Source organism: Dromiciops gliroides, chromosome 3 (assembly GCF_019393635.1).
Source record: "Dromiciops gliroides isolate mDroGli1 chromosome 3, mDroGli1.pri, whole genome shotgun sequence".
Classification (NCBI taxonomy): Eukaryota; Metazoa; Chordata; class Mammalia; order Microbiotheria; family Microbiotheriidae; genus Dromiciops; species Dromiciops gliroides.
In genome coordinates, this window is record NC_057863.1 from 56,813,025 (window position 1) to 56,825,467 (window position 12,443).

The following is a 12,443-nucleotide window of genomic DNA, read 5'->3' on the forward strand; positions in this document are numbered from 1 at the left end:
AAGTGTCAAGTGTCTGAGGCCAGATTTGAACTCAGGTCCTCCTGAATCCAGGGCCAGGGCTATATCTATCCACTGTGCCACCTAGCTGTCCCATCTACCAGTTTTAAAGAGTCAATCTTATGATGGTATTTGGTGCAAAGATATCTAGTAGTGTATTGAAATATAATTTTGCTCATTATGTTCTAGGTGCATAATTAATACTAGATAATATCATGTGTGATAGGCTTTGGTCAAACAAATGGTAGCAGGTCACATTTTAGGATTGCAATAGACCACAGAGGCTATCTAATCCAGTCAATACCAACCTTTGCCTGAAGACCTTTAATGAAGGAGAACCCACCCACTATTGTGCTTCCTAGGCAACCCATCCCATCCACTTTGGGGGGGGGGGGGAGGGCACTGAGGGTTAAGTGACTTGCCCAGGGTCACACAGTGTCAAGTGTCTGAGGTTGGATTTGAACTCAGGTACTCCTGAATCCAGGGCCAGTGCTTTATCCACTGCACCACCTAGCTGCCCTTCCCATCCACTTTTATGTAGCCCTAACTGTTAGGAAGTTTTCCTGACATCGGACTAAGATTTGCCTCTGAAACTTGTTCTACAATGTCTAGTTCTGAGTTGCTAGTACTGTGGGGAACTTTTAACCCCTCTACCACATAGCAGGCCCTTCAAATACTTGAAAATAGCTATCATTCTACCTCTAAGTATTCTCTTCTCCAGGTTTCCACTTTCTGGAAACAAAGCTGGTATTGATTGATTTTGTGACAGTTAGATAAGTAGTGGTATATGAAGATAATGGATAATGGAATATTCGTTGTTGAATAACACATACATAGACATCTTAATTTTTGTTATAAGGTCTGGAGTGGGGGGTGTAGCCAGTAATGAATGTGATATGAAAACAAAAGGCCCAGCTCTAGCTCTCATCGGTGTCTTGGTAAAATGTGATGCCCAGACCGGGGCACAGTACAGGGCATTCTTCCCCTCCTTGTTTAATAAGGAACAATATGCAGCCTAAAATCTTATTAGCTTTCTTGGCTGCCATATCCCACTGTTGACTGCGTTTGTAGTCCACCAAAAGCAAATCACAACACAGTGTTGTTAATGGTTTGTGTAGACTTAAAACTTTAGCACTTCAAATTTATATAGTGAAAATATATTGCTTGCCTGATGAATTACGACAATAAGTTTTAGATTCTATTTTTGTTTGTTTGTAATTCTTTCCCATCCAACAAAAGCCATGCTCTTTTTTAATTGAATGGTATAGTTTTAACTCAATTAGTCTAGGATTAAACTTCCTAATTAAAAAAAAAAATTAAATTATGCTTAGAGCCTTGTCTGATAAACAAATACTTTAATCCCCTCTCCAGAGACTAAGGTGGTATAAGGTGGTGTTATCTCTCTCCACCTCCCACCAGTGTTGCAGGGAGGAGGGGTTAGTGTGTTTGTTGTTAATATATTAATATGATCAAAAATACTCAACTCTGATTCTTGACTAACCTCTTACGGGTGGTGAAATCTGAAGGCCACTGGCTTGCTTCCTGTGCTGGCATACGTAACAAAGCAAAGCTGCCACTGTGTTCCTGTTAGCCATGGTGAAAAGCTGCAGCCACCTTCTGAGTGGCGTGACCCTTGGCTGTGTGGAGAAGCAGGGACCCAGAGAATCAGTGGATATCAGGAATTCAACTGTAATTGGTTTATTTGCAAAATAACTGGGCAGGGGAAATAGGTCCACTTTTTCTTGCATGGGATTTGCAAGGGTTATGAAGGGCTTCAAGGTCACACAACAGATGGGACACTGTTGGAGGAAGTGACAGTTAACTTGGCTGGGGGTGGGGTGGGGTGGGGTGGGCAAGGGGAGTACAAGATGGCTGTCTCCATCAGGTGGAATCAGACTGGTTCTGTTGGGTCCCAAAGGACACATTGGAGGGTCAGTGAGTAAAAGTTGCAAAGAAGCAGGTTTTAAACTGATAGAAGGGAAAATAGCTCTTCAAAACCAGAATCAGCTGCCTGAGAATGTACTGGTTCCTCTCTGGAGGTCTTCATGTAAGACTAGGAGTAGAGTGCTGGGCTCAGAGACAGGAAGACCCAAGTTCAAAGTTAGCTTTGGACACTTAGTAGCTGTGTGACTCGAAGCAAGTCGCTCAAGTCCAGTATGTCTTGTCTTTAGAACTGTCCTCAACTCTAAAATAAGGGTCCTAGCAGTAGCACCTGCCTTTCAGGGCTGTTGTATATTTGGACAGCGCAAAGCATCCTGCCTCATCCACAGTTAGTGCCACATAAATACTCAGCATTAGGATGATGCTACTTGTATAGTGGGTGTTATATCTGATTTCCACTATAGATTGCGTCAGAGATGGCTTTCGAGGTTCATTTCAACTCTTACATTCTGCTTTTGTGGTCAAGTCACCTACTCCTAACTTGGCCTTCATTTCTTCATCTATAAAGGAGGGAGTCACAATATAAAAGGATTCCTATTTCCATTTAGTTAAGCTCTGTGTTATTATTGCTTACTTAACAAGAACAAGCATGCATTGCTTTAGCAGTTGCATATCAGAAGTGAGTGTACCTCTTCAGCTAAGCAACCAATCATGAATTTGCATTTCTGATAAGTTTTCTGTTACTACATCATGAAACAATATGTGTTCTAATGAGATTCTAGCCCCATCTTTCTCAAAACTAATAGGTTCGGGGCAGCTAGGTGGCACAGTGGATAGAGCACCGGCCCTGGAGTCAGGAGGATCTGAGTTCAAAATCCGGCCCCAGACACATAACACTTACTAGCTGTGTGACCCTGGGCAAGTCACTTAATTGCCTCACCAAAACAAAACCAAAAACTAATAGGTTTTTTTGTTCTAATGTAAAAAATTCTTGGTTTTGTTTTGTTTTGTTTTTGCGGGGCAGTGGGAGATAAGTGACTTGCCCAAGGTCACACAGCTAGTAAGTGTCAAGTGTCTGAGGCCGGATTTGAACTCAGGAACTCCTGAATCTAGGGCCAGTGCTTTATCCACCTAGCCGCCCCCGTAAAAAATTCTTAACAAAAACATTGTTTCGTAAACACTTTTATGTTTTCTTCCCATAAATGATATTCATATGAAACTTTACTCTTGATTGAATAGAAATTGTTAGGATAAAGTTCAGCTTTAATGGGATTTAGAAATAAATCCTTGTGGGGATATGAGATACAGACAGTCATGAATGATTTTGATAAATTATTTTCTCATGTTATCTAAAAGGAAATTCTGGACTTGACGGGGAATTAACATTTTTTCCATCAAGTCTAAAGTATGGTATATGAAAATTTTTGTTAAAAAAAAGCAAGTCCTAAATACAAACATAGATGAAAATTTTGCATTGCCTGAGGCTTCAGATTAAAAACAACCTTGATGAAATTACTTTCCATTAAATTACGTCAAGGGTCTAATAGTTTATCGGATAGCTGCTTCGTTATACTCTGCCACCCATTAGACAGAAAAATTACATGAAATCTTTTTAATGTCTTTTTTTCTTTTTTAAGCTGGTTATATTCTGGGCACTAAATGAAGGTGTTGCTAGGCAGTTTGATTCATTCAGAGATGGATTTGAATCAGTCTTCCCACTCAGCCATCTTCAGTACTTCTATCCTGAGGAAGTAAGTAATATTTCTGAGCATAATACCAATCTTTTAAATGGGCCCATGAACCCCAGTGGACATATACCAAATCCCATATCCTTTCTCAGCCCTTTGCCCACTTCACAGTCAGGTCTTTCTCCTCCTCCTTTTCCTTGATTACGATTTCTTACAGTAGAGTCAGGCCACATGTTACTAATCTTTATATGTCCTACAGTGCCTCACACATAAATGTTAGTTGAAATGGGGAAGGGCAGGTGGCAGAAATAAGCAACACTGTAATGTGAGACTGCTGCTCATGATAAGGAGTCACGTTATTTTGTTCAAATTTATTTGTTTCTCTTCTAAAATATCTACAAACTGAGAATCATACTTCTTTCTGTTTTCCAAACCTTTTCTCTGGGAGAGACGGTTAAATGTGGCTTTAGGTGTGGAAGCACTATAGAGACATTTAAAAACTGGATTTTACATCTAATTAGGTGAGATATTTATTATACACATAGTCAGGGTTGCTATTACAATGACATGTTGCAAGTAGTAATTAGCTGCTGAGAGGGGAATATGAAAAAACCCTGGGAAAGTTGTCATTGGTGGTAATATGGCATAGGAAGAATCAAGTGGTGTAAATAAGATTCTTAGTATACCTAAATTTACAATGAAGTATATCTTCTTGAAATAAGAGACTAATTCTAATATTCTGTTGGAGCCAGTTTGATCCGGTATGTTCATATTGTCCTTCCCTAAAGTACAAATTAGATGTCTCTTAGGCTAATAGAGAGGTGACCTTTGGTTCTTGAGGCTTTGATCATGGGCTTGGTGAGAGGGACTTGGCTGTTTATGACCCACAAAAATACAGAGAGGTTCATGACCAGAAGGCTGGCCACCCCTTTTATTCTTGAGGGGTCTGGGGAGGATTTAACAGCAATTAGTAAGAAAATTTACTAACATAGAGAGGTTGTGATCTTTGTAAAAAAGTGTGGAGTAAATACTCCTATTGAGGAAATAATATAGACAGGTGGGCTGTGGTTCACACTCCGCTCTCCCAAAACTTTTCAAACAGAGCATATGCATTAAGGTAGCCCATCACACATTTGCTTCTCACTCCGTAGTATCCCTTTAGTCAAGTCCCATCTCTTCTTTCTGAGGAGATTCCTTTTGCTGCCACCTGTATGAATAATTTTTTCTCATGTATTTGAACATATAGCTAGATCAGCTTCTGTGTGGCAGTAAAGCAGACACTTGGGATGCAAAGACATTGATGGAATGCTGCAGGCCCGATCATGGCTATACCCATGACAGGTAACATTTACTATGGTCTATTGCTTTTTTGGTTGGAATTTGAGGTGGAGGCAGGCAGGTCCCATTACAAGAGGTTTTCTAGTTTAAACAAGAAAAGGTGTTTTAAAGGATCCCCTTCAACATATTCAAGAGTTTTTTACCTTAGCACTACTACCTAGTAAAATCAAAGAAGCTCATTTTCAAGTAATAAATAATAGAAAAGGAAAAGTTTAGGTTTTGTTGTAGTCGATAATAAAATACTGGATCCAAAATATTTAAGACACCCAAGTAGTGACTGTTTATTAACGATAACTTACATTTAGATAAGGAATTATTATTTACAGAATGCTTTATATCTCTCTCTGCCTATCTACAGATATAGATGTTTTATAATTTTATGTAAATATTGATATGTATGTATGTATGTATGTGCGTCTGTATCTACCTATCTACCTACCTATCATACTCTGTAAATAATATTCCACTATCTAATTTTAAGTTGTCTTTAATATATAACTTCAGTGTCTTGGATATTTTGGCTCTAAGATTTTGTCACATCGATATTAATTCCGTTTTCTGGACTTAACTACCCCTCATTTTAGATTGTTGTAGTTGTTGTCATTGTTAACTGGGGGGTGTAGGGGTGGATATTTTACTGATACGCCTCTTAGGACTTTTAAGATCAGTTTTTCATTTAGTATTCTCATGGTCATGGCTAATGTATAAAGATAGAAATCAGAATTTATATGAAATAATAATTTTATTGCAACTTGGTTCTGTTTCAGTCGAGCTGTGAAGTACCTGTTTGAGATCCTCAGTGGTTTTGATAACGAGCAGCAGAGATTATTTCTTCAGTTCGTGACTGGTAGTCCAAGATTGCCTGTAGGAGGTGGGTATATGTCTAGTTGGCTTCTACCTCACATCTTAGTATAGCTGTTGTGTTTCTAAGCTTTTAAAAATAACTTTCAGTATAGTTAACATGATGACTTTTATCTTTCATGTTAGTTACTTTAATTTTTCCAATTTATCAGACCTAGGTCAGAATTATACTAGTTGCTTCAAAGTATTTGTTTAGTAATCATTTCATGCCTGACTTAAATGACAGTAAAATATATGTAGATAGTCTTAAAAAATGATTTCAATAGAATTAGTAACATTGAATAATGTGGTTATTTGAGCTTTTTCTTGGATAATTCAATTCATATAATTTATTTTTCCTTTCAGAATTCAAGGTACCTGGGTATTATAGGAATGTTAGGAAAATTAAAATGTCAGTTGTTGATGAAAATACTGGTCCCTGTTTAGAATAAAATCTTAGTAGATAATTTTATCTTATATTTTAAGAGAAAGTTGTAAATGTGTGTTTTTTTGGTTTTTTTGTAAGTGTATTTTTAAAATGTTGAGTTTGGTCTATATTTCATGCTGACTTGTAAAGATAATGTGTGTATATAAGAAGTAAAATTATTAATCACATCAGGTGCATCAGGATAGGTTTGCTTCCTAAGCTGTAGAAGGAGAACTAGTGACCTGCATAGATGCTGACATTTCCAGGCCATGCATTTTCATGTTTTGATAAAAAGCACCTGAAAGCATGTTGCTTCTTTGGTTCCTCACTGGCCTTTTTTTGTCTCCTGGCCTGGGTCAGCCCGTCAGCAAAACACACACACACACACACACACACACTTTCTTTCTTTCTTTTTAAGGTTCAATGATTCCCACTGTGTGAATAAGGTGAACTTTTCTGCTGAACCTGCTTGGTAGAAATTGACCAGCTATACTTTGCAATCAATATATACCAAATATATATTTGCAATATATAACACAAAGCTGCTTATTGAAATTCAGTAACAAACTTAATGATTGTCAGGTATTTCATATGCTTATTGATAAGTGCATTGGCCTTTTCTTCCTTTCCTCTCAATCAGGCTTCCGAAGTTTGAATCCTCCTCTGACAATTGTCCGCAAGACCTTTGAGTCAACAGAAAATCCAGATGACTTCTTGCCCTCAGTAATGACTTGTGTGAACTATCTCAAGTTGCCAGACTATTCAAGTATTGAGATAATGCGTGAAAAACTGTTGATAGCTGCCAGAGAGGGGCAGCAGTCATTCCATCTTTCCTGATCACAATGAAAAATGCAATGTCTGCCTGTTACAGCAAAAGAGAAAAAAATCATGATTTCTTTTCTAAATGTATCACCTGAGTCAAGGAAACGTGTTACTCCTTCTTGTAGAAAAACGGCTTGCAGATTATAAAAGAGACACTTGGTTGATATTTCTTAATGGCCCCATGGACTTAAAGTGATCAGGCCCTAAAAAGTTGTTGTGACAAGGTTTCTTTAGCAAGTTCTTGTTTAAATTATCATTTATTTGATGAGTGAAGTTTTTAAACTTGCTTTGCTGTGTGAAATTTAAAAAGGGATGTTTTTCCAGGCTGGAACAATAAATGTCGCTGTGCAGTTTAATACTGGGCTGTGTGTATCCATCTAGCTAAGTCTGCAGTTTTATTTCCTCCAAAGACAACTTTTGTACATAAGTACAGAAATTAAAACTCACATGTATTTGACATATAGTTTAGTAGACTAGCTCTCTGTACCTTCACTTGCCTCTGATTTTTCTCCCTTCCTCCGTGTATTGTCTGATGTGCAATTCACATGGTTCTTTTTTGTGTACAACACTCACAACAATTGTTACATTTTCGTTGGCATGGGCGTTTACCGTTCCATGTTTTCTCTCAAATTAAGATATAATTTAAATTTTACTGAATTAAAATATATTGTCAATATAACTCAGCCTTTGTAACTAGGTAGATTCTTTCGCATAGCTTCGTTTTAATGTAGTTGTAGGCTCTGTTGGCGCTACAGCCTTTACCAGATGACACACTAGGACTGTGGAAACAGTTATTTCAGGCAACAAAAGCCTCCAAAATGGAGGTGAGGAAGATTTTTTTTTTTTTTTTGGTGTAGTTGAAAAATTGAACCACTTGGGCTGGCCAGTATTTATTATTATATGGCCAGAGCATTTTGAATTGATGTAAAGTTTTAAAAGTAAATTAGCAGTTTTCATTCCCTGTTCTAGGAAAACTTTTTTCCCCTTGTTCTTAAGTTCTTGCGTTTCTTTCATAGTTTTGCTTTCAGTCCTCTTAGCCTTTCCTTCCTTCCCTCCCCTTTTCCCCAGTGCTAGCTTGGAACAAACAGTTCAGCTTTTGTCTTGAACACAGATAAAGCACCTGTAAGCAATGCTCTGTCCAACTGTTTTATGTGCTGATTTCTCAAATCTGCAATAATTTACTTCATCAGGTTAATGTTTTTACCTGAATATAAATAAATAAAGTTTGCTTCACCTTTTTGTTTATAGTTTTGTACTGTATCCATAAGTTCAATTGTGTAAATTTATTTCAATGCTAGTAAATCATTTAAATTTCCATGACTAATTGCCTATGGTCATGGCTTTTTGCTATTTAAACAAGAGTTTGCAATATATGCGATTAAATTCTGTGGAGAGATGACTGAAGGAGAGTCTTTCCTTCCATGGGTTAAAAATTTACAGTCTGCTACAAACATTCTCGAGAAAGAACTTTCTATGATTCATCTCTTTGAAAATCTGAGATGAGTTAATTATTTTTATTCAACTTTGAGAAATCAAATTTATTTTTAGTTTGATCACTTGTTCAAAAATTTATTTTGTCAATGTAAGAATTCCTATCTTCCTCCCCTTTTCATCCCTAAAGTATCTTAGTGGCTTGTTTTATTTGGGTGAATGTGTCATTTTAGAATAAATTTAAATGGCCTTTCACAGAATCTTTTTTTTTCTTCCAGTTAAATTAGTCACAGAATTTCATATAAAGCAAATCCAGCTAAGTGCCATTGAACTATAACTCAAACTTGTGATGAGGTGTAAAATTTGAAGTCATTGAAGAATCTGAAAATTACAAAATCATATTAAAGTTGAATAAAGGAGCTACATTTCTACATGTGACATTGGATAGCATGTCACATAGATTGGATTAGTTTCATTTCTTAAAAAAGGCAGTGTTAGAGCATGGAACTTAAGCATAAGAGTTTTGTGTTTATAATGTCTGGATATAGCATTTTGTTCTGCATTTTTTAAAAAATCCTATATTTTAAAAAATTTAGATCTATGTTGCCCAAAAAGAGGGTCAAATAATGTTTTATATTTAAAAGTCTCTATTTGATAAATTTTTTTTAATCCATGTTGTCTCTCTGCCTAATGTGGCCCCATTGGTTTGCATCTAACATAGATTTAATTGTAGTTTCACACTGGAGATTCCCAAGTGTGAATAAATCAGTCACCTCGTGTGATAATACCAAGAAATCATTATTGACCAATTTAAAAAAAAATCTTTAAATTTTTTCAGTGGCTGAGCAACTCCTGTCACAAAACCAACAGATTTATAAATTAGCTTTTTAATGAAGGTTTCAGAGATTGAAGGATTTAAGCTGCTTTCTTCCCATTAGGCAACCTTCATTGGCAAGGGTCAATCACACACCTGGGCCACCAGATGAAAACTTAACTAAGTTGTCAGTCAATGGCTTTTGCTGGGCCTTAAAATTCCATCGTACTTCCCTCCAGAAGCATCAGTCACTTTAAAAAGTAAATTACAGATAGCAAGGTGAGGCTTTATTATCCTATGCCTTCTGCTGAATTGGTTTCAAATTAAGACGGATCAGAACTAAAATGAGTATTGTCTTATTTGGTTCTCTAAAGGACACATCCATGCCCACAGTTAGTTTTACCAAGTGCAATCAGGTGAATGCATATTTGGTTTTTGTTTTTTTTTTGGCAGAGCTATTTAGAGCACTTCCATAATTTTTTTGGGGGGGGGGGTGGATTTAACCACTGCATTTAAAAATTCAGCTCACTTCCCTTCATCCATGGCAGAAAGGAATGAGAGAGTTAACATAACTGAAATCAACAGTATTGACTAACCCAGAATAAAAACTTACTTGCCCTGAAGGAGTGGATGAATAGAGCTGGCTTACCAGGTGTAGACATAGAATTGGTTAGCTTTAAGAGTGTAAGGGAAGTTATGTGATTGCTAAATATTGTACTTACAAAGTACAGTGAGTTATAATCTTATAAAAGGAGGGTTGATCTAATACATTGGGTCACATCACAGTTCCCGTGTATATATAACATAGTAACTCTCTCATTGTCATGCAGCCTATAAAGAAGATTAATTCCTTGACTCCTAAGTTCATCAAGTTATTTTTCACTAATGTCAAATGCATCTCAAGAGACTACAATCATTCAACTCTTGGTTATCCACTTCAAGGGTTCTCTAGCAAATTTCAAATTCTAGGTTGCTTCCTTAACTGCCATTGAAGCAGGTATGTGCAAAAACCCTACCACACATTGCTCAACATTAAGGGTGTGGTTTCAAGAAATAAAGATGCAGTTATAGATGAACAGAATTTATTCAGGAGAGCAAATCTGGTTGGGGAAAAATGCAAGTGCTTTCTAAAACCAAATCACTTGAATTGTCTGTCTTTATGGGATTGTAGATGCCATCAATTTCACCAGTAGCACGGAGGATGATCAAGAGTTGACCCAACAATTCAATCATTTCAGGCTTTCTTTCCTAAGTGTTTGCTTCTGTCCTTAACTGTAATATACAACCATGGTTTTTACGATGTGTTTGGCTATGTAATATTTTGGATATGTTTTTTGAGCAGTTGAATCCTCAGTTGGACACTGAAATGACCCATTAAATCCCAGTGACGAATAACAAAGTGCTTCTTTCATGACCTCAAAAGCAAGATAATTAAAATATAAAACTCATTCAAATGTATAGCAAAGTTTTACAAGAATTTTAAGATAATTATAATTATGCAAAAAAATCAATACTAAAACTCATTTTGCATAACACAAACCAATGATTCTTTAATAATAGAATTGGTTTTTTTTCTCCCCCAAAGCTCATTGGTATAATCAAACCTATCATCATTTGCTGATCCTTGTATAAAGCTTTTTTCTCGTTATTACCCAAAACAGTGATTTATATAAAAGTTTTTTCCTCTGTTGGAAGAATAAAACCTCAAGCTACACATGCGTATGTAAAAATGCCTAAATGCACTGACTATTCTCCTCCCTGAATATATTTTTAATAAATAGCATTATCTTGACTTGATCACTTGTTAAATTGTACTTTCGAGGGTTCCTTCAGAAAAGTGGAATGTGCCTTTATGTAGTGCTTTTGGAAAGCTTGACATATTCCTCATTGTAGGATACAGCTGACCATTACAAAGAATGCAGTAACTTAATCGTTTTTGAAGGGATGCTTGTGGGGGAGAGTGCTAGAAACATAGAATATCTGGTGTGGAATTGTTACTGAAGGTTAGCTGAGGGTGATGCCTGTACCTTTACGTAATGCTTCTCTATGCAGTGATGAAAATTGTGCCTTGGAGATTTGGTTTATATTTTAAAATAAAGATCTTCAGTAGAAAAAGAAAAAATTAAGACTGACTACAAAGACAAGAGGAGTTATTTTTCCTCAAAAATGTATCTTAAATAGATACTGGTTGGATTCCTAGGCTTCATGCCTACCATGGGACTGGCTTGGTATTGTAACCTTGAAGACTGGGTCAGGTTTTCATCAAAACAGGAAGGAATGCATTGGGCAGATGGGGGACAGTCTCTTTGAATTAGCTTTAGTTTTACTTTTTTTTTTTTTTTTTGGTGAAGCAATTGGGGTTAAGTGACTTGCCCAGGGTCACACAGCTACTAAGTGTTAAGTGTCTGAGGCTGGATTTGAACTCAGGTCCTCCTGACTCCAGGGCCGGTGCTCTATCCACTGCGCCACCTAGCTGCCTAGTTTTACTATTTTTAAGCGATTTAGTGGAACTGGATAGAATATCTCTTGGTCATGCCTGTTACAGAGGTCTTAAATTAACCATCAACGCCAACTAAAACCTTCATACTTTACATTTTTCCTGAGTATACATCTGAGTTGTGTGTGATTGCTTTGTGATCAGTAAAATGCTCTGAGCCTCAGATGAACGGTGCTATTCAACTTAAATCTGTTATAGAACAAAAGCATTTCCATAACATTTGTAATTGATGCAATGCTTGTCTGTATTATAAATTGTGTATGTTGAGGTAGTGAGGCATCATATTTTACAGTAACAAATTTGATTTATGTTGACAGATGTTGACATTTTAATGGCTCCTTTGGATAATATTTTTAAATCTTTGCTATTAAAATGGAAGTTATTTTGACCACTATTCCAATATTAAGTTTACAGATTAAATACTTTGTCCCTTAAAGTCCTATTTGGAGGCCAGTGGACACTACCCAAGACATTTCCATTTTGGCTTGAAACTCTCAGCATCCATTTAACATTTATTGTAACACACTCCACATTTACTAAAAACCCAAGCTTATCTCTTTTTGGACAACCCAAGGTCAATACTAGCTCAGATTTTTGGATGCCAGGTTATATATAGCTCTCCAAAGACAGTATGTGAATTCTGCACATCAATACAAATGGGATGATGGTGTACTGGAATACCAAAGTGCTGCTATCTTAGTATCTATG

General features: G+C 36.6%; 1 protein-coding gene across 16 annotated transcripts in view; it reads left to right on the plus strand.

Annotated features, from left to right (window-relative positions):
- TRIP12 (thyroid hormone receptor interactor 12) overlaps nt 1–7,349 on the plus strand; it is a 173,910-nt gene extending 166,561 nt beyond the window's left edge. For all 16 annotated transcript variants that reach the window (XM_043996483.1, XM_043996488.1, XM_043996482.1 and 13 more), the window contains 4 exons: nt 3,516–3,629; nt 4,813–4,907; nt 5,672–5,775; nt 6,812–7,349. In XM_043996483.1, coding sequence (XP_043852418.1) covers nt 3,516–3,629; nt 4,813–4,907; nt 5,672–5,775; nt 6,812–7,008 — 510 coding nt within the window. In that variant the 3' untranslated portion in view covers nt 7,009–7,349. The remainder of the gene's footprint in view (nt 1–3,515; nt 3,630–4,812; nt 4,908–5,671; nt 5,776–6,811) is intronic.
- The last annotated feature ends 5,094 nt before the right edge of the window (nt 7,350–12,443 follow it).